Source organism: Salminus brasiliensis, chromosome 2, assembly GCF_030463535.1.
Source record: "Salminus brasiliensis chromosome 2, fSalBra1.hap2, whole genome shotgun sequence".
NCBI classification, from domain to species: domain Eukaryota; kingdom Metazoa; phylum Chordata; class Actinopteri; order Characiformes; family Bryconidae; genus Salminus; species Salminus brasiliensis.
The window spans coordinates 48,543,032-48,569,183 of record NC_132879.1 but is presented as its reverse complement, the minus strand read 5'-3'; the positions used below and the strand labels follow the sequence as shown (position 1 = coordinate 48,569,183).

At 41.2% G+C, this 26,152-nt stretch overlaps 3 protein-coding genes and 6 non-coding genes across 15 annotated transcripts in view; all 9 read left to right on the top strand.

Annotated features, from left to right (window-relative positions):
- The window catches only part of pcloa (piccolo presynaptic cytomatrix protein a), a 62,769-nt gene extending 58,561 nt beyond the window's left edge, over positions 1 to 4,208 (top strand). For all 7 annotated transcript variants that reach the window (XM_072673042.1, XM_072673045.1, XM_072673043.1 and 4 more), the window contains one exon: positions 925 to 4,208. In XM_072673042.1, coding sequence (XP_072529143.1) covers positions 925 to 1,068 — 144 coding nt within the window. In that variant the 3' untranslated portion in view covers positions 1,069 to 4,208. The remainder of the gene's footprint in view (positions 1 to 924) is intronic.
- Positions 4,209 to 5,592: 1,384 nt separating this feature from the next.
- ankrd16 (ankyrin repeat domain 16) lies at positions 5,593 to 12,680 on the top strand. The gene is made up of 7 exons (XM_072673040.1): positions 5,593 to 6,080; positions 10,009 to 10,229; positions 10,422 to 10,464; positions 11,527 to 11,635; positions 11,732 to 11,893; positions 12,087 to 12,165; positions 12,429 to 12,680. Exons 1-7 carry the CDS (start codon positions 5,746 to 5,748, stop codon positions 12,590 to 12,592), a joined length of 1,113 nt encoding a protein of 370 aa, XP_072529141.1. The 5' UTR covers positions 5,593 to 5,745; the 3' UTR covers positions 12,593 to 12,680.
- On the top strand, positions 6,163 to 6,250 carry trnay-gua (transfer RNA tyrosine (anticodon GUA)). Its single transcript is given in 2 exon segments — positions 6,163 to 6,199; positions 6,215 to 6,250. It is a non-coding gene; the product is annotated as a tRNA-Tyr (tRNA).
- Positions 6,566 to 6,653, top strand: trnay-gua (transfer RNA tyrosine (anticodon GUA)). The gene is given in 2 exon segments: positions 6,566 to 6,602; positions 6,618 to 6,653. It is a non-coding gene; the product is annotated as a tRNA-Tyr (tRNA).
- On the top strand, positions 7,126 to 7,213 carry trnay-gua (transfer RNA tyrosine (anticodon GUA)). The gene is given in 2 exon segments: positions 7,126 to 7,162; positions 7,178 to 7,213. It is a non-coding gene; the product is annotated as a tRNA-Tyr (tRNA).
- Positions 8,137 to 8,224, top strand: trnay-gua (transfer RNA tyrosine (anticodon GUA)). Its single transcript is given in 2 exon segments — positions 8,137 to 8,173; positions 8,189 to 8,224. It is a non-coding gene; the product is annotated as a tRNA-Tyr (tRNA).
- Positions 8,541 to 8,628, top strand: trnay-gua (transfer RNA tyrosine (anticodon GUA)). The gene is given in 2 exon segments: positions 8,541 to 8,577; positions 8,593 to 8,628. It is a non-coding gene; the product is annotated as a tRNA-Tyr (tRNA).
- trnay-gua (transfer RNA tyrosine (anticodon GUA)) lies at positions 9,101 to 9,188 on the top strand. The gene is given in 2 exon segments: positions 9,101 to 9,137; positions 9,153 to 9,188. It is a non-coding gene; the product is annotated as a tRNA-Tyr (tRNA).
- A 1,348-nt stretch (positions 12,681 to 14,028) lies between the features above and the next one.
- gdi2 (GDP dissociation inhibitor 2) lies at positions 14,029 to 24,721 on the top strand. The gene is made up of 11 exons (XM_072673039.1): positions 14,029 to 14,174; positions 19,910 to 20,017; positions 20,124 to 20,223; positions 20,517 to 20,651; positions 21,089 to 21,287; positions 21,446 to 21,577; positions 21,716 to 21,815; positions 22,148 to 22,319; positions 22,459 to 22,603; positions 22,714 to 22,768; positions 23,324 to 24,721. Exons 1-11 carry the CDS (start codon positions 14,130 to 14,132, stop codon positions 23,477 to 23,479), a joined length of 1,347 nt encoding a protein of 448 aa, XP_072529140.1. The 5' UTR covers positions 14,029 to 14,129; the 3' UTR covers positions 23,480 to 24,721.
- The last annotated feature ends 1,431 nt before the right edge of the window (positions 24,722 to 26,152 follow it).

Here is a 26,152-nt window from a genome sequence, read left to right as displayed (position 1 = left end):
AGACTGGTTACTGCTGTTCTAACGGGAGACACACTTAGATTACAGTATACTGTAATGCCACAGAAGAACCACTTTTGATTCCTTAAGGAGCCATGTTTGTTATTTGGGGGGCTGCCAGGAAGAGACTTAGACTTGGACCCACAGCTCCAACAGTTCTACTAAAATACTCAACCCTTGAAACGGCAACCCTTGAAACCTTCACATTGGAAAAACCTTTACATCAAATACAGGTTTTTTAAGACCTTTAAAAGGTTATTCACGCTCACACATTTCTATTTCTAACAGGGTTCTTTATGGAACCAAGAGTGTTTCCTCTGTGGCATTGCTCAAAGAACCATTTGAAGCTACAATATGCTAAACGAGCACTAGAAGTCAGTAGTCATCCAAATCTTTTCTGTAAATACATGCCCACACCCAGTCATGCTGCTTGCCACTGGCAGCCGAAGTCCTGGAGAGCATGATTGGCCTTGCTCTCTCAAGGGTGGGTTAATGACGGTTCCTCCCCACATCACTTCTAGTTCGATGGTGGTTAGTACAGGCGTCTGTTAGCTGTTGTATTGGAGGTGGGGATCTTTTGCACTTTTCTCCAGGTGCGTTGGCTGCCTAGCAATGCTGCATCAGCAGCGGTTCAAGAAGAGGCTGTGGTTGGCTTTACACATATCGAAGGAGATGTGCTGGTATTTACCGTCCTAGTGTTGGGGGTACTGCTAGTGGTGGGGAGTTCACATGAATGGGGATTGGGTAATTGGCCTTCTGAATTGGGTAGACAATAGGGTGAACTTTGACATAAATTTTGTATTAATTAATTTTTAATCTATACACCCGGTGCAAGAGTCTTTGACGTCAGAGTCACTCAGTAAAGAAATTTTACTACCTTGCTCCACCACATCCTTAAGAATGTGCTGTATCATCTTTTCCTTACAGCTCTTCTTGGTTTCAAACGGAGGCAAGTTTGTGAAGAAGACTCTGATCGGCGAGGCCTATGTGTGGCTGGACAAGGTAGACCTGCGTAAGCGGGTTGTCGGCTGGCACAAACTGCTGGCCACCACAGCCCAGATCCACTCCTAGAGGAAGCCGCCGAGCACTGTAGTTCCACAATCCCTGACACACTCTGTGGTTCTTGTCGGACTAGGCCAAACCGGAGTAAAGAAGGTGATGCGAAGAGAATCTAAGTCATGTGTTTGTCTCGCTGAGAATTTGTAGTAATGTACGCTGGGGGGGGGTAGGGGTAATAGAGCCAAGAGGGCCACTGCTTATGTTGAGCGTTTCCTCCATTTACATGGTAGTAGTGGGGGTGAAAAGGTAGTCGTAAAAAGAAGTAGCGCAAACAAGGATAAAGGGTCATGTGACTTGGGCATTTGCCAGATATCTGTACGCACGTGTCCGTACGCACATGTACACTAACACACCATTACACTCACCCACGAGGCACACTCAGCCATGTGTGTACACATATTTGCACCTACATATGTTATCACTGGGCCACCAGGGACTAGAGATCAGGATGGAGATCTGTATATTCTGTTGCCGTTTATCGTTACATTGCATAGGTTTAACTTCTGACTGCCAAGTCCAGGTCCTGGAACTCCTCATATGAAACGCCTGTGTCAGTACACTGTATCACGCTTAGAAGAAGGTTATATTTATGATTGTTTGCAGAAAGTAAATGAAGACATATCTCATATATTATTTTTGTATGATAGATTTAGATGCATTATTAGAGACATTTATCACTTTACATTTGCCCTTGCTTTCTCTCTCTCAGATGTTCTAATGTGTTGGAAAAAGAGATCATATCTGTGGATGATTTAAAGTATATTTTGAGATATTTTATAGTTATAGATTAAATGAACTGAAGTATGATTTATTGGATGTTGTGGGTGGAAATGCTTTCGGCTGGTATGTACTCGTATTTCCTTGCACAGAAATAGCGCTGACCTCCTTCAATGTGACATTCAGTCTGAATTTGGTTGAGATCGATCCCATTTTAGAAACCAATTATTCTTTGGAGATGGCACTGGCTTATTGACCGAATCTGAATTACTCATCAGAGAAATTTCCTAATTCCTTCCTAATTATAAGGAATCAAATTGGTTCTGATTGGTTAATTACTTTATTTTTTTATAGACTAATGTGGCCGGGGGTGTTGCTAATGTTTACGTTAAACTGCTAAGTCCAGCAATGTTCACATAGATGGTTTGCACTTTGTTTCTAGCATGTCCTGAATGTATTTGTATTTGGTAGTGTTTATTCTTTTTTCTTAATTTTTTTTATCCATTTTTTGTCCCATACCATGTCCTTCTGTCAGCATATTTCCCTATATAACCCCTTAACTAAGATTGCCTGGTAAAATATGTCTGTTTGAGCCCAAGTGCTTGATGGTTGGCTGGTTGGTTAAAGCCCTAAGAACACACTCTCAAAACAGTCTCAGCTGGACTTTTACAGATGTTAGATTTTACAGGGTCTTATTTAGCGATAGCTAACGTTGTACACATGAGTACACTTAAGGATAATGAGGATAAGGAAAGGATCTACTCTTTTACATGCCTATTGTCTTGCGAATCATTATGGCTGGCTGCAATAATCATGTTTACCAGATATTAAGTCTGCTTAAGACTAATCTAATTCCCTTATCTCAAGTGCATATTGTTTTTATTTATTATTATTTAAATGATGTGCCATTATTTTTACGTATTTTTTGTTTGTTTGTTTTTTTAAATATTTGTTTCGTTCCATTGAAACGTTCAGTTAACGGATGCCATATCCAAGAAAGAACAGGACGCAGCCATTAACCCGACTCATCATGCCAGATTCATCACGCCAGACGCACCCATTTCATTTGGTTACAGGGTTACACACAGGAAGGCCTGGTTATTGAGGAACTTTTAACCTGTGCCAAAACTTGACCAAATCCACAGGTTTTACATAAGCAATTCTATGCAACCTAAACACATCTGGTGTATCTACTACTTAGTTGTCTGATGAAGTATTATGAATGAGAGCTCTTTTTTACATTTTTGTATGCTTTTTCATGTATTTTTTTGTTTGTTTGTTTAGTTTTTTGGTTAATGCTTGATCACTGAAGATTTTGATGCTATTTTGGGATTCTAGTTATGTTATGATATGCAACATTACAAAAATGACGATAACACATAAAACCTTTACATTCCATCGAAGAGCTAGTTTGCCAGACAGATCTGATGTACATAAGAGAAGATGAATATTGACCTTATTTTGTTGCGTGGTGCACAATGTACATTGTGTGTTTACAAAATTTAATCATCAGGGTCTCCAGTGTGTATTTGTGAGCCCCTTCACTCTCCAAATTCTCACATAAAACAGAATCAGCTCCAACACTTTGTTTACACCCTATGACGTGTATAAACATTTTTTTTTATTTATCTAAAATGTGAAAAGTCACCAAAAAAACAAAAAGACATTGCCATGTACCAACTGCTACTTTGAACAAAAGTCCATGCATACGTTTCCCCCATACCAATATTAATATTCATATTTAAACACACTCCTCCTTTGAATATCCAGTGCATGATGACATGAATACATTATCCCCAGCTCACCAGTGACCTACGAAAACGAGAGTATTTCTTATCTTGTAAATAAAGCAAGCTTTCTTTTCTACAGATAGGATCTTCTATTAATTTTCCAGTTCAACACAGCGCATGTGTAAGGGCACAGGGCAAGGGGGGAACTGTGACTCTTTTGGTCCGTGTGTATTCTGCTCAGCACATGCACTACTGGAAGAATAATCGCCGTGCTTGCCTACGACAAACTGGACTCAACCTGCACAACAGACACATGATTTACCAGTGTATAGAAATGAGCTAAAGCTGACCCTGTCGACTCAAGTAGTATCAGGAGACCTGTGATGTACTCACTTTGGATGTTGCATGTTTTGTTGGTGGTTTGTTCATAATATTTTTGTGTCCAGATTCTATTCTACAATAAGATCGACAAGAAGACTATGGGGAAGAAAATTCAGATTATTATGTAAACGATGTATGCTGACTGTACAAAGATGCTTGTATAATCTGTCTGGTTTTCCACTCAGTGTAAACCGAAAAACATACAAAAAAATTCTAACGTCATGGTTTTTGTGGTTGTACACAAACGGTATTGATAAATTATGCAAATTGTGCTGTAAAAAAGGCTGTTGCCCTAAGTCTAAATATTAAATAATATATGTAAAATTCTCACAGACATGGACTCTTCTTTAAATCAGCCCTGAATTTGTACACCAGAAATACAGTGTAATTGCAACCCTACTTAGAAAATATTTTCTTTAGGCTTTATTGGTCATGTCTGTTTGCGCAGTCGCTCCCACGGTACAGTAAGGCAATCTTGCATATGTCCATACATAAGGCATTTAAAAACATTATAATATATAGTTCCATAATAAACTATTTTTGTGATTAAAAAACCCTTTAAAGGCTTAAACAAGTGGGGGTAAGAGTTGTTTAGATACAGAGACTCACCTCATTGGATGTTTCCCCTTTTTTCCTCAGGCTCCTTTAACATTAATTACTGAATATCTTGACAGAAAATTCTGAGTGTTTATGTTTTGTTCTCTTTTTTTAACAATTTTGAATCAATTTGAACTGTAAACAAGCTATTTTAACAACCTACTGTCCATACACCTGCTGCCAGACCCAAGCTCATAAGCCCGGTCTCCCTTCCCCTACCCTACGAATGAAGCAGCCCTACTCCCAACTAGGGATGAAGGAGGTGATCAGCACTATGTTGAATGGCATCGGTTGGCATAATTACAGGGGCTCATTGCGATGAATATTATATTTATATATTTCTAGCAACAGTTACTGAATTGCTCTGTACTCAGAATGCTGCATGCATTATTGAGGAAATATGGTAAAAATACTACTTCATGATATTTAAAGACATGTAATCACAGACTAAATACATCAGTAGTGACAGAGTCCTACAAACTACTAATCAGATCTTCTCCTGTGTCGAATACAATGATTTTTCTTCAATATCTGCTGCACTTCATCTATTTAAACCAGTCTAATCACAATGTTTGTAATGAAACCTAGTTGATCAGTGTTATTAAGCACTAACAATATCCTCCATATGCTTAGCAAAGCATATTGTGAATCACAATAACAAAACTTAATGTAGCCCAGGTCTAATTCACAGGGTTATTTTGTGCGGTGGGATCATCGTGGTCATCATGGTCATCATGGGGCTCAGTGTGATATTTTTATGGTGCCTAAAATCACTGCCCTTTTTAGGCTGGACCGATCATAATCTTACTCCAAGAAAATTGTAAAAGTTACTAGTCCTAGCTTGTAGCGGGCTTAGTGGCTTACAAAGATACGTAGGGATATGTGACAGCTGTGGAAAGGCTGGGGAGAGAAGCGGAAATGCTCGTGCTTACCAAACTTAGAACCGCAACCCCGAAACGTCGTCTTACGCAACCAGTCTGCACACCTCACTTTTACACTGATTATTATTCATATACTTTGCGAACAAACCTGGAGTCGATTTACGGTCACTGCACTTGAACAGCGAGTCTTTTATTTTGAAGAAGAGCTTGTTTCCGTCGCCATTTGCACGGTGAGGTAGCCACTGATGCTGCTGCCTGCTTCGTCGTGTGCACGGACCATGTCAACAAACACTGAGTGACGTGAGAAAGTCGTGCACGTACCCGATCACAAGCAACGACTGCACGTGCGTGTTAGTATTGCAGGACTTGGCTAATTGAAAGCAATGGACGAGGAAAACACATTCAAGCCCCTAATCAGGTTAACGCAGGACGGAGATCTGAGTATGCTCAGACAGCAGATAGAGGAAAAGCTCCTAATTAAGCAGTCGATACAGGCACATTTTGGGAAATCGGGAGATACTCTATTGCACTATGCAGCCAGGCACGGGCACGCCGACATCCTGAGGTATTTGGTGGAGGATGTGGGGATGGACATCGAGCTGTACAACAGTGATTACAAGAGAGCGCTACACGAGGCTGCCTCCATGAGCCATGAGCGGTGTGTTCGGTACCTCATTGACAGAGGAGCTAAAATCGACTGCTTAAAGAAGGCGGACTGGTAAGTTAGTAAGTTAGTTTGACACAGTAACATGACCTGAAACACGATGAAAAGCGTACAAGTAGAGACAGTCGTCATGTCTCCTTCGATAGCTCAGTTGGTAGAGCGGAGGACTGTAGAGGTTGTACACAGGCATCCTTAGGTCGCTGGTTCGAATCCGGCTCGAAGGAAACAATTTTTTTATTGGCCAAAAATGTTAATATGGCCTCAGAAGACGAGTTAAACGCACTGGGTTTTGTTAAATAGAAAAAAGCCTTGTCCTTTAATAGACCACATGTTCCACAATCAAGTAATACCTGCACTGCAGCATGTTTAGCTAGAGAGCACAAATTTAGAAGAACAGCATACCAACAAAACCCAATTCTGCTCCCGTTATATTGAGCTTCTCTGTGTCAGTTTATTAATAGAAGCAAAAATGCGTCTTATTTTTCCACATGCAGCGAGTCTAAAGGGACACACCGGCTCATAAAAACATTCTTGCCAAGCCTTCGATAGCTCAGTTGGTAGAGCGGAGGACTGTAGAGGTTCAATATGGACATCCTTAGGTCGCTGGTTCAAATCCGGCTCGAAGGAACTGTTTTGAGCTGGAGGACAAAACACTACAGAGTATTGAGGCCACACTGAGTATGTGACACACCACTGAAATAGTCCTATTACTGTGAACCAGGTGTGGATTTTATGTTTGTAAAGACTCTGTTACCTTTAGTATTGTTTGTGTAGCGGTACCATCTACTACCACAGGCCAGTCAGAAGACTGTAGCTTCAGGAGGAGTAACTCAGCCTGTATATTAAGGGTAACGCCCAGGAACAAGGGTCTGATTAATAGTTATAGATTGTAGGAATATATTCGGTTTTCTATCAACGTCTTATTTAGGCCGAACTTTGCGCTTTAAGACTAGCTTAACCTACCGAAACCAACTTTCTTCAAATTCCAAATAACCTCATTTTAAATGATTTAAAACTTTTATCTATTACAGGTTTTACTGCAACCGATCACAATGGTCTATGATCAAAAACTGTACAATTAGAGCTGGTTGCTGTGTCTCCTTCGATAGCTCAGTTGGTAGAGCGGAGGACTGTAGAGGTTCAATATGGACATCCTTAGGTCGCTGGTTCAAATCCGGCTCGAAGGAACTGTTTTGAGCCGGAGGACAAAACACTACAGAGTATTGAGGCCACACTGAGTATGTGACACACCACTGAAATAGTCCTATTACTGTGAACCAGGTGTGGATTTTATGTTTGTAAAGACTCTGTTACCTTTAGTATTGTTTGTGTAGCAGTACCATCTACTACCACAGGCCAGTCAGAAGACTGTAGCTTCAGGAGGAGTAACTCAGCCTGTATATTAAGGGTAACGCCCAGGAACAAGGGTCTGATTAATAGTTATAGATTGTAGGAATATATTCGGTTTTCTATCAACGTCTTATTTGGTAAAATTATTGAACATTTTCATTCAAATAAATTTTCATTTTTAGCGCTGTTCCAACCAAAAAAAAAAAAGAAAAGAAATCATTACTTTGTTTCCATGGACTTTCTGCTAAATTTACAATAAAATTGCATGGAATACACAGTTTTGTGTATAATATATAATATAACAGACGCTTCTGTGAAAGAGTGCTGTTTCAAAAGTTTTGGCTTATCAGTTCAAACATTTCCGAACCTCTGTGTGGAAACAGTTCATCACCACAGCTGAGATAGGCTGCAGTACTCTGTAAAGACTCTGTTACCCTTAGTATTGTTTGTGTAGCAGTACCATCTACTACCACCGGCCAGTCAGAAGACTGTAGCTTCTGGAGGACTAATTCAGCCTGAAAAACGAGGGCTTTTCTTGTGATATTTAGGAATGTAATTTTTAAATTTCTGTCTTCAGAATTTGAGCTTTTCCATTTAAAAGTAGCTTAACTTACCGAACCAGGTTTCTTCAAATTCCAGATGGCCTAATGTTTAAATTATTTTAAATGATTTAAAACGTTTATCTATTACAGGTTTTACTGCTACCGATCACAATGGTCTATGATCAAAAACTGTACAAATAAAGCTGGTTGCCGTGTCTCCTTCGATAGCTCAGTTGGTAGAGCGGAGGACTGTAGAGGTTGTACACAGGTATCCTTAGGTCGCTGGTTCAAATCCGGCTCGAAGGAAGCTCTTTTTTAACATTTATTGGTCAATAAAATAAATGGCCTCAGAAGACGAGTTAAACGCACTGGGTTTTGTTAAATAGAAAAAAAAGTCCTTTAATAGACCACATGTTCCACAGCCAAGTAATACCTGCACTGCAGCATGTTTAGCTAGAGAGCACAAATTTAGAAGAACAGCATACCAACAAAACCCAATTCTGCTCCCGTTATATTGAGCTTCTCTGTGTCAGTTTACTAATAGAAGCAAAAATGCGTCTTATTTTTCCACATGCAGCGAGTCTAAAGGGACACACCGGCTCATAAAAACATTCTTGCCAAGCCTTCGATAGCTCAGTTGGTAGAGCGGAGGACTGTAGAGGTTCAATATGGACATCCTTAGGTCGCTGGTTCAAATCCGGCTCGAAGGAACTGTTTTGAGCCGGAGGACAAAACACTACAGAGTATTGAGGCCACACTGAGTATGTGACACACCACTGAAATAGTCCTATTACTGTGAACCAGGTGTGGATTTTATGTTTGTAAAGACTCTGTTACCTTTAGTATTGTTTGTGTAGCAGTACCATCTACTACCACAGGCCAGTCAGAAGACTGTAGCTTCAGGAGGAGTAACTCAGCCTGTATATTAAGGGTAACGCCCAGGAACAAGGGTCTGATTAATAGTTATAGATTGTAGGAATATATTCGGTTTTCTATCAACGTCTTATTTAGGCCGAACTTTGCGCTTTAAGACTAGCTTAACCTACCGAAACCAACTTTCTTCAAATTCCAAATAACCTCATTTTAAATGATTTAAAACTTTTATCTATTACAGGTTTTACTGCAACCGATCACAATGGTCTATGATCAAAAATTTTACAAGTAGAGCTAGCTGCCATGTCTCCTTCGATAGCTCAGTTGGTAGAGCGGAGGACTGTAGAGGTTCAATATGGACATCCTTAGGTCGCTGGTTCAAATCCGGCTCGAAGGAACTGTTTTGAGCCGGAGGACAAATCACTACAGAGTATTGAGGCCACACTGAGTATGTGACACACCACTGAAATAGTCCTATTACTGTGAACCAGGTGTGGATTTTATGTTTGTAAAGACTCTGTTACCTTTAGTATTGTTTGTGTAGCAGTACCATCTACTACCACAGGCCAGTCAGAAGACTGTAGCTTCCGGAGGAGTAATTCAGACTGTAAAACGAAGGCTTTTCTTGTGATATTTAGGAATGTAATTTTTTAATTTCTGTCTTTTCTGATTTCAGAATTTGAGCTTTTCCATTTAAGAGTAGCTTAACTTACTGAACCAAGTTTCTTCAAATTCCAGATGGCCTAATGTTTAAATTATTTAAAACCTTCATGTAATGCAAATTCTATTGCAACTGAATACAAACAAAAGTGGTGGTTATTTACTAGCCTGTTTACATCGGATCACGTTCAGATGTCACTTGCCTCAAAGAAAAGCGAGGTGTAAACACCTCCTCCCAAATTTGGTCACACTGTTCAAAGCAGATGCAGATACTATCCGGATACAAAGTGCATGTTAATGCCAGGTGTAAACAGGCTGAGCGCTCGTGGGGTGAAATGGGGCTTCCTCCATCGTCTTTCTCCAAGAATGTAAATAACATAAAGGGAGTCTATTTCCATATAAATAGTAGATCCTAGTGTAGTTAGCAGTATTTAGGAGTGTTCTTGATTACTGTTATCTGCTGCTGTCGCCTTTTTCCATCAAATCTAAAGGGACGCTCTTCACTCAGCTGAATCATGACACAAATGCAGCACAAACAAGGTCACTCTGACTCTTAGGACTCCGCTGATGATGGCTTGTACCCGACGGAACCTCGAGGTTATTAAAGTGCTTCTGGATCACAGCGCTGACCCCACCATCCACAACAAGGACGGCTGGAACTCTTTTCACATTGCATGCCGAGAAGGCGATGCAGCTGTGATCGAGCATCTCCTGCTGGTCAGGCCTGAGGTGTGGAGGACAGAGAGCAAGACCCGCCGGACACCACTGCATACTGCCGGTACTGTCTGTGTGAGCTCAGGGCAGAACAACAGATAATTTACTTTGACTTTTGAGATTTGGCCCAGAAGAAAAATCAGAAGCAGAATAGAGACAGTATCTATACACACTATTTTATCTTGTTAAAAGTATTATTTATATATTTACATGTATTTGTTTTTGGTTTGATCATAAGTCTACATTTGTGTTCTAGCTATGCATGGATGTCTGGAAGTCTGTGAGACCCTTCTTGAGAGGTGAGTGGTTGAGAGTCTGTTTGTGCACATTCCACTTGAGGTGCGTTTGTGTTACACACTACTGTCCTGTACTCATTCATGCAGTTATCTAAACAGCCAGTCCTGTGGCAGCAGGGTAATGCATATACAGGCAGATATGGGCCTGCAGCTTTAGGTAACGTTCATATCAACTATCAGAAAGACAAAACAATGTGATTTTTATGAATTTGAATGTCAGTCAAGCTACTTTTTACTCAAAATGGAAGCATTTAGTGAGCGACAGTTCTGCACTTCTGAAAATGCCTCGGTGATGAGAGTGGTCAGTGGAGAATGGCCTGACTGGTGTGCGCTGACAGAAAGGCTGTGGTCATATGGTTAAGCCTCTCAGTATGCTCAACACGTTGAACCTTGAGGAGAATGGGCTACAACAGCAAATCACGTCTGGATCTATTTCTGCCAGTCAAGAACAGAAAGCTGAGGCTGCAGTGGGCACAGGCTCACTAAAACTGGACAGAAAAGTTTGTTTGATCTAACCTGATTCCTGCTGAGACATACAGATGGTAGGGTCAGAATTGGGTGCCAACAGCTTCATTCCATTGATCCAGCCTTCTCCGGTGGAGATGGTGGAATGGTGTGGGGAATTTTTGCTTGGCACACTTTGGGCCTAATAATACCAGTTAGTCAGTACATGAATGCTGTGGCCTAAGTGAGTATTGCTGCTGACCATGTGCACAATTTACCCATCTTCTAACAGCAACTTCCAGTAGGATAATGCATCGTGTCACAAAGCAAAATCATCACAAACTGGTTTTAATGAACATGGCAATGAGTTCATTGTTCTCACTGACGTTCCCAGTCACCAGATCTGAATCCGATTGAACGCCTTTGGAATGTGGAGGAACAGGAAAATTGCTGCATGTGTGATGCAAAAACATGCCATCATGGACCAGAATCGTAGGGTTGTGGCTGTTCTTAAGGCAAAGGGAGTCCCTACCCAGTATAAGTGTAGTGTTCCTAACCCATACTTAGTGAGTGTATGTATTATAAAGTTTTATTATTATTATTATTATTATTATTACCTAGATGTGCTTATAAACCTGACGAGAAGGACAGCTGTGGAGTCACTCCATTCATGGATGCTGTCAGAAATGGACACCTTGCGGTAGCCAAGCTGCTCCTGGAGAAACACCAAGTAAGCTGAAGACAATTTTAGTAGCAACTATGATGATGACTCAGCAAAATACGCAACATTTTGAATGTGTGTGTGTGTGTGTGTGTTTGAAAATAGGCCTCCCCGACTGCTGTAGATATTCTGGGAACACAGCCCGTACACCAAGCGTCAGTGACTGCTCAAGAAGAAGCTCTACGTTTCCTCGTCCAGGGTCTCAATGTTGACGTGAATGCAAGAGCCACAAAGTTGGAGCTTACAGCTTTGCATTATGCTGCTAAGGTGTGGTCACTGTGGTCATGGTTGCTTTCTAAATTAACAGACATAACCTTACTAATGCTATAGGCGGTAATGACTACAGAATGAGAACATCTACACATTAGCAAAGATGCAGTAACTAGTGTACGGTCTGATGATGATCTTTGCTGTTCAGTGCTTGTGGTAAACTCAGTACACATCTAGCGTTTATTTTCAGGAGGGTCACACAAGCTTCATAAAAACCCTGCTACAGTTGGGTGCTGATCTCCATGCAAGAGATAAGAAAGGAAGATCAGGTAGGAAGCGACAACAACCACACTCTGAGTACAGTCATTTTTATCTGCTGTTTCACGTGTTAAACTTTGGGTACCTATGACTGTACTTTTACTACTGATATCTTTTGATGATGTCCTGAAATATCTATAGGGCATAATATAGACAGTCTTTTAGACTTTTTAATTATGCTGAATACCAGCTTCAGGTGTTTCTTGTTCAGTACCATCTAAGAAAAAACACTCACTCTTTGTTCTTGTACAACATTCTGTTCTGTATTTTTCAGCTTTACACATGGCGTGTATCGGCCAGCACGCCGGCACAGCCCAGACCCTGCTGCAGCTGGGACTCGTGGATACAGAGGACAGCACTGGCACTAGGGCCAGACAGCATGCCAAGAAACAAGATGTAACCAGAGTGTTCGAGACCCCTGACGAGTTGGAGCCTTAGCAACTGCCTATTCAAGAAATTCAGCTAAATATTGAGTGCCCTTGGCAAATGTCAATAAATCAATAAACAAAGCACTTCTGTGCAGAAACATGCTCTCATTTTCTTCTGTTCAGCTTGTGTGGGCTGTAGAGACCCATGTCAGGATGACGTCTCATTTAAATAAGTGGCCTGAAGTGGTTGTTTATTTGTTGTGTTTTCAATTTCTGTTGATCAACCCATTCAGTTGCAGCCTTAGTGAGAAACACAGGACATGATCAAGAATGTAGGTATGGAGACCAGACAGTGACAATGTAGGGTGGACCTAGGGCCCACAAGGACCCCAACAAGTAGTCATTTTTGGTCATGGTAATAGCAGAAAACAGTGACACAGTGTCAGTGAGTTGAAGCACAAAAGGCCATTCCGGTACTGACCGTTCCCCCTTGTGGAGAATCTTTAGCATGCTAAACATGGGTAAGTCAATTCCAAGCCAGGTTCATGATGTGCTTTGCATCTAATAATCCTGAAAATAATAAAAAAGGAAACCTCAGTTAATTTGCTTTGGAAAAGGTTTTTTTTTGTCTAAATGTGTGCTTAGTTAAGCCATGAAGTAAACAAAGCCCTTCAGAAGGGTCTGAGAATTGTTACAGAAAGCTTGTTCACAAAGGTGGTGACAGGACACAGACGCCTGATGTCTCTAAACTCTACCTCTTAGACTACTAGTTCTAGCTATAGACCAATAGTTATTTTTTCTATTTATCTTTTGACTCTGAAATGTATATTTTCCAATGCATTCATGGAGAAGGTGTAAATGCACAGCGTAGTGTGCGATAATACTTATACGTTAATAAGGTACCATATTAAATTTACCACTATTTTAGACATTATACATTATAACAAGACTTGTGTAAGTTCACTGTTGATTTTAATAGTAGATGAAATGGCTACATTTAAATGTGTAAAATCTACTAAGGAAATTTACATGTAATTTATTTATTGTATTTATTTATTTTGTATTTATACTGTCAATTACTAATTACTAACGACTGATTACACAGGCAGTCTACACTCCTTATGTATTATTTTTATCTGCTGATCAAAAGTAAAGATCCCCAAAGGCAAACAAACCTGAGAGCGTGTTGAACTTGTAGGCTCTGTGAAAACGGCCCAACGTGCCCTGTAGTCGCTTGTTAGTTAACGGAGGATAAGCCTGTTTATTTAACGTCCTGTGAATCCTGCTCACCAGGAAACACCAGACCTGCCCGTGTAGCTAAATAATCTATTAGTGTATCTTAAATAAAGATACGACCGTATGGTTTTGTGCAGCGTTTCTATATAAACTCCAGTCTGCGTTAGCTCCCCATGCAAAGCCCATGACGCCTGGCTGCAGCTATTCAAACGAGAAAAGCCCCTTGGACGTCGCTAGCTAAGTGTCCGACTCCTCCCCCGCCGTTCGCCCGACCTGCCTGACGATACACCGCCTTCTTTCATTTCCAGCTCTGCTGATCTCCATTTTCTTCAGGCCGACGTACAGGAAAGGGGATTAAACTCGTGAAAAAAATGAATGAAGAATACGACGTTATCGTGCTGGGGACCGGACTTACGGTATAACTGACTTATTCAGCTAAACTCTGGGCATTTTTGTATCCGTGCTCTCGCCCTGGTTTCATTTGTAGCTATCTGCAAAGCCTTGGGCAAAGGGCTGACAAGGCTAACGTTAGCCAGCTAGCAGTATCCCAGCTCAAGCAGGCTAATTGTAGCTAGCTAGCACGGCGGCTAACTAATTGTTTCGCTGACTGCGCCCTAAGCCCTAAGCAGCGCCAAACGTCAGAGGCTAATGGCTAACTAGGGAGGTAGCGAGCGCTGGTTAACAGGGAGGTCGCTTTAACTTAGCTATATATAACTTTTTAAATCGTAATAAGTCTCCGAAGTCGCTTTAGGGTCGTTCTTGGCTGTATTTGACACCGATAGACAATCGTATTCACAAACTTGCGCTACAAATGTGGCTAATAATGCAGGCGTTAATATGTCCGCTAGCCTAGCTCGCAGGCTAGCTAGTTATTAACTAACGCATGCTAGCTATAGCTAGCGACGTGGCTAGGGAGCTCTCCGTAGATGCCAGCTGGACACCCGGTGTGTGGCTAGCTATATCCAGTAACCTGAGCTTGAAGTGCAAATATCCCGAGTCCATAATTTAGTAATGCTATTTTGTAGCTTGTTAGCTATAGTGAGTTGGCTAGCTGTCAGGTCTGACAGGCTAGCTAAACGCGAAGCGCGGAGCTGAATCCAGCTTTGGCTCGCAGATAAGAAAGTACTAGCTAACTAAGCTAACCGCTAACTTACGTTAGCTAGCTAACGAAATAGACAGTGCTGCTTTATCCCTCCGGCTAAATCGAGCACATTAGCTCTCCACCGCTTCTGTGTGTTATTCGTCAGTAGCTGAAGTTGGTTAGGGTGGGGATTTTTCGTGCAAGTGTGTCAGTGCGGTACTGAAAGTTAACTCATTGTTTAAGAAGGGCCAGTAAACAACCGCGCCCTCATTCACAGCCATAATCCTCAGCAAATAACTCCCCGGTTCGCTTAATAACGCGTAAAGAGAATACAAAAAGAGAGAACCGATCGTATATCTGATCTTATTAACCGTGGTGGCTGTGTAAGGGCTGGGATCTGACACCCCCTCCGCCCCCCCTCCCTTAATTCTGCGACCACACAGCATGTAGCTAATAACAAGGTGTGTAATATATGGTGTTTGTTTATGCAAGTCATAACGACATCACCTAACTATTCCCAGGCTTAAAACAAGGCCGAGGGTGGAAAAACCTCGTGATAAGCCTTAATCTACTTGCTGTACTTTGCATCGAGGTTGTAACGTTAGTGGGTTTGGTTGAGCCTATAGCCATAGTTGAAAAAAAGCCCTCCTCAGCATTAGAAAATAAGTGATCAGCAAGAAGGACTTAGATACCAGTAGTGATTTTACCTCTCTGCTTAATGTGTTTATTTTTTTTTGTTTTTTTTTTGGTGCCACCGTGGACGAGGATATGCAAAGTATGCAAGCATGACTGATGTTCAGGAAACATTGAAATGACCCCAGTCAGGCCTCGCAGAGAGTAGCACATCTAGGCAGGAAAGAGGAAGTAGGGAATGTGGAGGAACACCTTTTTTCTATTTTCTGGAGGAGTTTCATATGGGCTATACCTTGTAAATAGGAACGGGCATGCAGCTTGAGGGAAGTGAAAGTTTTAGATGATGAAGTTCTGCAAAAAGTAGAATCTGCACTACTAAAAAGGGCAGGCTTAGAGAGGCTGATTCACCAGGGAGTGCTCGCTTTTTCAACTGTTTCAGATTCTGTAGAAGATGAGCAGACGAGGTATGTTTTTATTGCAGATTCGCTGTGCTGTTTGCTTTGGATTAGTTTTAGTGGTTTACAGCAGATCTGGACACAGACCTCTTTTGTGTGCTGATGTTTATGGTTTTCTGTCTTAAACGAAGATGAGGCTGTTCAGTGGTGTCTTCAGGACGCCATTGTTTATGTTGCTTAATCATTGTTTCGCTCTCTCTCGACTCCCTCCCTCTCTCTCTCATTCCCTGCTCAATGGAATCTACTGTGATTGGCACTTGTCTGTGTATTGACAGCTAAATTAGCACGTGGAGACCCTTCTTACCAGCAGCCACATCATTTTAATTCCACTATGCAAAATGTCAGTTGTCTGTAAATTCAGGGAGTGTAATAAAGCGAGTCGTCATTCAAAAGTCAGGCCCAAATCTGAGCGTTCGGCTCAAGACGAGTGACGGGCAAGAAGAAACCAATGGGTGAACAAAAAAGGGGCTGAGGAGATAAGTGGTAGGTTTGAGAATAGCAAGCCTTGGTAGATTTTGACACCATGATAGTAGGCTGACATTTGGGACTGTCAGACAGATAGACATGCTGACGTAGTCAAATCTCTGGGCCTCAGCAGGCAGCCAAAGTCATGAAAAAGAAGTTGAAATGTCAGTACCTGAGACAGTCGCGCTCTTTCATGTGACTGACTGAAGGTTGTCTATACTGAATAACGAAGGCCAGGCCTCATGCTCTCAGCAGATTTTTTTTAGATTTATTTATTTTAAATTGTAGCTCTGTTAACATTTAACTCTTATTGCTTCCACTCATTCGAAGCTTATGTGCTGTGTTTGAAGGGTCAGCAGTTTTGCATGCTGTTCGATAGGTCTTTTATCTGCTATAATTAAGGGAAGGCATGTCCAGATCTAGGAAGGTGGCGTTGCCAGATCTTGATTTGTTGTGGAAAGTGTAGTTTAGTTTGTCTCATGGAATGGAGGGAGTGTATGAAGGCTAGTTCCCAATCACCTTCTGGGTTTTTTTCTGAGCTTTTGGCTTGAAAGCAGTTAGGTTGATCTTATTTGCAGCTTTCACTCTTGACTGTATTAGTAATTTAAAATTGGGCAAATTGATACAAAAGAATATGCAGATCAAACTATGCATTTCCTTTTATAGTCTCCAAGATAATTTAGTGTTCCAAATGTTATATAAAATGTTATACATATATAAAATATATAAAACAAAATATGTATATGTTTTATATAAACATATATAAAAATGTGTACATAACTGTCAGGTTCTGTTTCTTACTGTAAGTTATGTGCATTATAGTCAAGTCACATTTTATTCAAAGATTTGTTTTAAATATTAAGACTCAGCTCTAAGGGTGCAGTAAGAAAGATTTCTCAAGACTTTGCAATGTGTTAGTGCTGTTACACACCGCTCCACTGTCTCTTTATATACAGTTCTCATTGACCCTTTCTATTGATGTATACAGTCCAACTCTGCAAATGTATTTTTTTTACCATATTCTACCATTGTAATGTCCAAATGTTTGTGTACACCCCTCTTAGTGAAGGCATTCAGCTACTTTGTTGCACCCATTTCTGACATAGATGTGCACCACACCCACAGCTTGTCTAGTCCCTGTAAAGAAGTATTGCCAATAGAATAGAACACTCTGGAGCAGATAAACATGAACCTGTTGGCACCATGTGTATAGAAATACATGGCTGGAGGGGTGTAAAGCCCCCCAGCATTGAGCAGTGGAGCAGTCTGGAATGATGGTGCTCCATCTAGTATGTTTGGGAAGAGGTGGGGTGATCATCCAACGTCCTGACCTCAGTAACGCTGTTGCTGAATGCAGTTAAATCCTATATATAAACGCCTTTAATATGGGGGGGGGGGAGACTATGAATGAGCAGGTGTCCCAATACTTATGCCCATATGGTGTATGTTTTGTATATTTAGCACTATACTGGAGCTTGGGCACAAGAATTTCTTGCCAAATAAATGGCAAATAAGCCTTGACTTCTCAAGTAATCATGAGAGAGTTGATCTAATTATCATTACAGTTAAATGTAAAATCTGTAGTCCATGAATTATGATTCTGTCTTCTGGCTCACCGGTCAGTAGTGAGGAGACAGATGTGCTTGTAGTGAGCTTGAGTTGTGTTTCTCAAGATGCTGCACTAGTGCTTGACTCAGTTGCACTTTAGGGCTCCGTGATGAGTGTTTCAGCTCAAAGGCAAGACATTGATTTTTATGTGAAGGGTGTGACAGCGACCAGCCTTTTGGCTGTAGCGCCGCAATCTGAAACCATAAAAGCTAGAAAAGGTTTAAATGAAGCCGTGTGGCACAGGAAGCGGACAGTTTTTCCCTCATTTTGAGGGCGTGTCTGAGTTTGGATGCCAATCAAGCATGAGATGCCCTGGCCAGGTCTGACTCAGGCTGAATAGAGAGAGGAGAGTGGTCAATGAGAACAAAACACCCTGTAATCTGCAGTTCCTGTGCCACAATGAAGCGCAGCCTTCTGTCCTCTGATGGGCCACAACAGTGGCCTGTATCACGGCCTTGATAAAAGATTGGGTTTAACACATTACAAATAAAAGCCCCCCCCTTTCCCAGCAGCAGTTGCAATCACTGTCAGTCCTTCAGTGGTACAGCTGGGGTCCGTTCAGACCCATTGTTTTCTTTTTGTTATGTTCAATGTTTTATTAGGACTCCATTTCTATTTTTTTTTTTAAATACTCCTGTTGCTGGTATTTGCATGCCTGTGGTGATCTTCTGCAGCGATTTGATTTGGGCTGCCGTAATGCATGAAGAAATGTTATCCGAGTCTTAACAAGCAGTTATGTGGCACAAATTCGTGTCTGTGTTGTTGTGGATGGCATGTTGTTCATGCCCTGTGTAAAGTCCACTCCATCACATGGCCCTGAGGTTTGCCGCCTCTACAACTAGAGCTAATCGCATTACAGCCTCTGAGAAGGCAAGGGAATTTTCAGTGTTGGCTCATGTGCTTATTTGTTATTTCCCAAACTGGCTTGAACATGGCTATATTCATGTGATGGTACCCCTTATTACAGTGTTTACTTCAAGACGCGTATTATGAAACAGCGTTGTCCACATCACAGCACTGCAGCCCATATAAATTCCAGCCTGGAAATGGGGCATGATATGAACGCTTTGGAATCATTGGCCTCCACCTCCTTAAACACGCTGTGTTTTGTGTACCGGTGCCTGATTTGTGTCTTTCTCTAGTTTTTTCATTAAAATCCTGTATTTTACTCTGTAGGACACTACAAAGGGTTGCAATTGCAAAGAACAGTTTCTGTAAGAGAGATGTGTGTGAATTTTATTGGAGTTTCAGAAGCCAGTGTAAAAGTTCTTTAGTCACAGCGTCTTTACCCTGGTAGCACCTTTGGTTTTAGGAGTGTAACAACTGTTGCTTAGTTGTGTGCAGTGTGGTAGCTCTTATAAAAAAAGCCTGATCTCTCTTTCCATGGAACAGAAATGTTTAAATCACCCAGAGAATGTTAAGCAACAGAGTTTCCTCCTCTATTTCATCCCCATAGGAAAGCAAACCAGATGGGACGCCCACTTGTAGGTTAAGTTGGTAATGAAGGAGAGGAATGGATAGGAACTGTTTTTTAGTCAGTCAAAATAACAGAGACTGCATAAATTAAAGCTGGCCGCAGAATACCACATATGACGGAAGTATCAGTAGCTCAGATCTGTGCCATTTTTGTCCTGAAGCTTGAGATTGAGAAGCTTGAGATGAATTGGAGGAAGTACAGTGCAGGGTGACTGGGTGACTCTGAAACAAAAGAGGTGTGTGTGTGTGCTGCATATGCAGCAAAATGTATACGTTGAGTGAGTCGCCATGTTGGTCATAGGATGTCACACTAAGAAATGTTGAGTGTCTACCATAACAGAGTATTGGTAACCCTTCAGAAGAAATACCTTTTTTATGTATGTGTGACAGAACTGTAGCTGAGCAAGGTCTGCTTGATGTTTGTTTCCTACAGGAATGCATCCTGTCAGGGATCATGTCCGTGAAGGGGAAGAAGGTCCTGCATATGGACAGGAACTCCTATTATGGAGGAGACAGTGCCTCCATCACCCCCCTGGAGGACGTAAGGCCTGAAAATGCTATTGTAGCTAGCAATAAATTGTCCCACACATTTTAATATAGTTATAGACAGAGATGGATCACGGTGTCTTCTCTTTCCCATCCCTCAGCTGTACAAGCGTTTCAGCCTACCTGGCAACCCACCTGAGTCAATGGGGAAAGGCCGTGACTGGAACGTGGACCTCATCCCTAAATTCCTTATGGCCAACGGTGAGAACCAACCACCTTTTCCTGCACACACTGAGCAGTCATGAGCAAATAAACCCAATCCAGTTCTGGAGAACTCAAGTGCTCGAGCCAAGTGCTGCCAGATCCCACAGCTTAGCTGATCCTGTTGCCTAGCAATCAGTTATGATTTAACACTTTATTCAGCCAGCTGGTCATTCAAGCCTTAAAAAGAGGATCATAGTAATGGTCAAGTGTTAAATGGAGGAAATAATATGCAGTGCTTTATGACATTAAAGTGAAAATGCCATAAATCTTTTGTGTGTGTGCATGTCTAGGTCAGCTGGTGCGTATGCTGCTGATCACACAGGTGACACGTTATCTGGACTTCAAAGTGATCGAGGGCAGCTTTGTCTACAAGAAGGGCGGTATCTACAAGGTGCCCTCCACTGAGACTGAGGCTCTGGCTTCTAGTAAGTGGGTTTTGAAGTTTTGTAAAATCAGTGATGTCAGTCCTGAATCCTCTCATTGATTTTAAACAAGCAACAGCTCCTGTTGATGGTAAAAATACCACACAGACTCTCTGGTACTTTGGTTTGTGTGTGTAAGTGGGGAGGCAGTTTTGCCCTTTAAAAATGTCAATGCTAGTGCAGCTTCTTAAAATGGGTTCTTTCTGGTATTAGTTCCTTTTTTGTGTTCAGCACACAGTAGTGTTTTTTTATGATGAGATTATTGTTTAAGCTGGTAACTGTACTGTAGTTCCTCTCTCAATCTTGTTCCTTAAAGGTGTTGATCTCTGTAATATTCAATTTTACACAGACACTAGGCTGTTTTTTCTGTTACAGAGCGAACAGATATTAGGGCACATCATGTGTACATCTAAAGGTTTTTTTTTATTTTTTATTTCCAGGCCTCATGGGTTTGTTTGAGAAGAGACGGTTCCGGAAGTTTCTGGTTTTTGTTGCCAACTTTGATGAGAACGACCCAAAGACCATGGAGGGTGTCGACCCTAACAAGACCACCATGCGTGAGGTTTACAAGAAATTCGACTTGGGCCAAGATGTCGTTGACTTCACGGGCCACGCCATTGCCCTCTACCGCACAGACGAGTGAGTTGTTTTATCACTGTGAAATGTCCCTTCTCCAGATAAATTTTGAGGGTGGCCCAAACACTTGTTAGATTTTAACTGATGTTTATTACGTATATGTATGTTCTTTCTCTTTTTCCTCCTTTCTTGCTCTCTTTCCACCCCTACCCCCACTCTAGCTATCTGGATCAGCCCTGTATAGACACGATAAACAGGATTAAGTTGTACAGTGAGTCCTTGGCCAGATATGGGAAGAGCCCATACCTGTACCCCCTATATGGTCTTGGAGAACTCCCCCAGGGTTTTGCCAGGTCAGTGTTTTCTACCAGTTCTCGATCTCTGCAGTAACTCCATTGTATCTCTGTCATGGAATCATCTGATTTGTCACTTTGCAGTACCATTCAGCCACACTAGAGGGCATAAATTTGCTGTGTTCTGTGTTCTTGCAGATTAAGTGCCATCTATGGAGGAACTTACATGCTGAACAAGCCAATTGAAGATATCATCATTGAGAATGGCAAAGTAGTGGGCGTGAAATCCGAGGGAGAGGTGAGCTTTCTGTTCATAGTTCTGATTTCAGTTTTACTAAAGGCACCAAATCAGTCTTAAACATCTAAAAAGCCAGTCAGAGGCAAGTCCTGGTGCCCCTAAGCACTTTTTCCTCATTTAGTGCACATGATTTCATTAGCAAGATATTTGAGATTCATTTATATGGGGACCTAATCTTCTGGCCTAGAAGGGACTTAAAAAGGGACCTAGGACTTTCTAGACACTTCTGTGCCAACAAATCTGTCCATGTAATTGTACACCTGGATCAGATTTTTACTAAAGTGATGTACCTCCTTGAGCTAAATTTATGGTGTGGTTTGTTCTTTGTCCAGATTGCCCGCTGTAAGCAACTGATTTGTGACCCCAGCTATGTCATGGATCGTGCCAAGGTGGTAGGCAAGGTGATCAGAGTCATCTGCATCTTGAGCCACCCCATCAAGAGCACCTCGGATGCCAACTCCTGCCAGATCATCATCCCCCAGAACCAGGTCAACAGGAAGCACGGTGAGGCGCACTGCAAAGCACTGCAAAAGCCACTTTTAACTTAGATACAGTGTTTGTATATTGCACCCCGCAGACAGCAATGAGCACAGATGGTGGTGGTTTAATCAGACTGTTAAATGCACTTTTTTTTTCTCATTAGATATCTATGTGTGTATGATCTCATATGCACACAACGTGGCAGCCCAGGGTAAATACATTGCCATCGTCAGCACCACTGTGGAAACTAACGACCCTGAGAAGGAGATCAAGCCTGCTCTGGACCTGCTGGAACCTATCGAGCAAAAGTAAGTGTTTAGCAAGAGTTCAGAATATTTCACATTATTCAACAGGAAAGTGACAGGAACGTGTATATAAATTTCTGATCCCTGTTGATATTTTTGTCTCTCTCTTACAGGTTTGTGAGCATCAGTGATCTGTATGCTCCAACTGATCTCGGAGCGGAGAGCCAGGTTAGTTCATTACAGAGAGTTCTATGCATATAGTAAAATAAGATGCTGCAAAAACTACATCTCATGTCCTTCCTATTGCAACAGCTCTGCATCCAGTTTCAGGTTTGGAAAGATTAAGCAAGCATAAAAACAGAGCAGTGCTGCTGTCTGAATATTGAATAATTTATGATTTCACAAACTAATTCTTTACCAGTTAACTTGATGGCTAGTATTCTGGCCTCACTGGTGCCAGTGTTCCTATAGGGAGAGGTTGCAAAATTAGTAGTGGTGCATTCTCGTATCCTAAAGCCTGTCCCCTGTCTATTGACTTTGATGGCCTTTTAGGAGACTTTTATTTATTGTAGAAGCAAAAGTAGGGTTGGTTTGGGTTGATTGGTGGCTCTATCTAGTTAAGGAACTGTATCCACAAATGTAATGTAAATATTAAGCACTCAAAATTGTATGAAAGCTCACTAAAGCCTCTGATTATATACACATTCTCAGTAACATGAAGTATCTTAACCGTCAGCAGTAAATTACAGTAAGTTATGAACTTTGCATTTTGTTTGGGTTCAGGTCTTCATCTCCCGCTCCTATGACGCCACAACCCACTTCGAGACAACTTGTGACGACATCAAAGACATCTACAAGCGCATGACCGGCACAGACTTTGACTTTGCCGAGATGGAACGCAAGAAGAACGACATCTTCGGCGATGGGGCCGACCAGTAACTGGGCTCAGAGCACTGTTGAATATCAGATATTCAGAGGATGGTAATCTTTAAGAAACAAAAGAAAATATGAAAAAAGAAGAAAAAAAGGTAACCAAAATGGGCTAGCTGATGATTTCAAGTATATGTTTTTTTGCCCGTAAAGGAAATTCATGTATACCGTTACAAATTAGCATTTAAAGAGGGGGGAGAAGGGTCTGGCGGTCTGCTTTGTATAATCAGGTTATGAGACATTGCACTGGTTGTTGGTCGACGTCCTGTATCTGGTTGCCATCATGTCATCGTGTTGTCACCCTGCTCAGACAGGGAGGACATTTAGTCCAAAGATGCCAAATGATCAGATTTTTCTCAATCGATATATAAAGGCACAGGTAACAGGCAGTACTTTAAAAAAGAAGCAGAAGTATTTTTTTATAATTATGTGCAAAAACTCAAATAAAGAATAAAGGCCTCTCAAGCAGATGTGTCTAGGAGAGCGAAACTGTAAAATTATTGAGCTGACAAAGCTGTAAGAATTTTGCAGGAGAAATCCTCAAATGATTTTAAGCCACACTCACACCAACTTTGATGAAAAGGAATTGCTGCATCGTGTTTTCCTACAGATTGGTGCTTTAACTAGTTACTGAACTGTAGCTAGCAATGTATGTCCTAACCCTGCTTTGCAAATGTAAGGGAAGTATCAAGCACACAAAATGTATATAATCTTCCTTCTTCCTTCAAGTAATGCTCATCCAGCCTCCGATTATATACACCTTTTTGCTAAATACGAATGAGGAAACTGCATTAATTTGACATAACTGACCTTTTAGCTGTAAATTGTTGCGGCTGTAAATTGATAGGACAGGGAGCTTGGGGCTTTTCCAGCTATTGCCTTTACATCTCTGTTGTGAGGGGCAGTGCCTGATTCCCAGGCCATTTGGTCAGAGGTCGGCACACGTCAACGGGAAAGCTACTTAACCGTATAAGTCTGTGAGAGCTGCTTTGAACACTGTGCTTTAGAGGAACTGTCTCTGGCTGGGTTTGGTTGCAGAGAGAGGAGCTCTTAAAAGCAGATGAGAAAAGTGGCCTAGTTCTGCTTTGTATCTCTGTTGCGTTAGAAAGGACCAAATGTCTACTGCAGTATTGACATGACGGGGGCCCTGTGCAAAATGTCATCAGTGTTTTAAACAACGAAGAACTGTGCTGAGCAAAATGGGGCTCAAATGATTTCTGTACTGCGAAGTAAAACGTTAACTTGTGAAAATTGTTGTTTGAGCTTTCTTTCTGAATGGTGGTTCCACAAAAGGCTGCATTTGATGGCACTGATGGAAATGAGAACCAGTCTTATTACAGTCTTAAAGAGAAGTTTAATAGAACAAAACGGATTACCACTACACACACCCGTCCACCTACACCCTTGACTATAAAGCTCAGGCTCCTCCCGCTTTACTTCTTCTGGATGCCTGGTGTCCATCACAGCTTGATGATTTTACTGCTCAGGCACACTTCCAGACCAGAAGATCTACATTCTATAAGCTGTGCTTTCTGTATATGAACTGGATGGGCTCCTTCCTTTTGTTCTGCTCATTTTATCAGACATGCTTCCGTTTTTAGTCCTTTTTTTGCCTAAATGGTTAATTATGTTAATTATGATTATGAATCATAATTAACTAAAAGACTAAAAATGTAAACTATATATGTATGTAAAACTATAAACTATATAATGTAGTTATATAGTTATATTTTATAACTACTATATAATTATGTAGTTATTTTCCTAACCTAAAGCTTTCTGTTCCATAGCTAGAAACACATGCAGCAGTTACCAGTGAGGAAGCTGTATTATGTGTCTTTACATAGAAGCTCATACTATAATATTTAATGTTAATGGACTTCAGTACTCCTAAAATTATGTGATGTTTGAAAAAAACAGCAAATAAGGAATACAAAAAATATAAAAAATGTCTGACTACCCCTTTAACCTTTGCAAAGACATGAGGGGTTGATCACATCACTCACATTTTTATTAGATAAATGCTCTGAATGCAGAGACAACACTGAACAATCTTGTTCCTACATTGAGGGAGCTCAGGGAAGTGAGGTGCCCACTTCCTAAAACCCAGTTTAACCGGTCACTGGATCTCGCCTTACGAATTTTAGAACGAACACTGCTGGCCACCACTAGTGTGCTTGGGCTTATATTAATTTTACATTGACCTGAGAACGCTTTAAAAATGGTTGACATTGAATCATTTTATTTTATGTTTATTTATCTTTTTGTATCTACTGACAGTGGACAAAGCTCTATTGTGATACATCTGTTTGTGCATTAGTAATGTGGTTGGGGCTCTAAACATGGCTTGGGGTAAGAGGACACTCCCATCCAATGCAACTTACAATGCTGCTTACTCAAAAAACATATTTTTAGACAGTTTGTATAGGCTAGAACCCAAAAGATTTATCCAGTGTGATGCTGCCAAATACAGAAGTCATGGATACTCAGATACACACAGTGCTCCCATACTTTACCTGAATGCCTCTCTTCAAGACACAGAGCTTCAGTCTGTGAACCAGATGAAGATCTTCCCACCACACCAGAGAAGAAAACTGGACACTTGTCCGGTCCATTCCTGTTTTGAAACTATCATATCTACACAAATAATTTAAAGATGGCTAGTAATGGTTAACTTTGGCT

Bases quoted from the DNA above. Each gene is read 5' to 3' on its own strand.
- gdi2 (XM_072673039.1), top strand. From the start codon at position 14,130: ATGAATGAAGAATACGACGTTATCGTGCTGGGGACCGGACTTACG. The intron at 20,224-20,516 runs GTGAGAACCAAC...GTGCATGTCTAG, and splicing joins TAAATTCCTTATGGCCAACG to GTCAGCTGGTGCGTATGCTG. The intron at 21,816-22,147 runs GTGAGCTTTCTG...TTCTTTGTCCAG, and splicing joins GCGTGAAATCCGAGGGAGAG to ATTGCCCGCTGTAAGCAACT.
- ankrd16 (XM_072673040.1), top strand. From the start codon at position 5,746: ATGGACGAGGAAAACACATTCAAGCCCCTAATCAGGTTAACGCAGGAC. The intron at 11,894-12,086 runs GTGTGGTCACTG...GTTTATTTTCAG, and splicing joins CTTTGCATTATGCTGCTAAG to GAGGGTCACACAAGCTTCAT. The intron at 12,166-12,428 runs GTAGGAAGCGAC...TGTATTTTTCAG, and splicing joins AGATAAGAAAGGAAGATCAG to CTTTACACATGGCGTGTATC.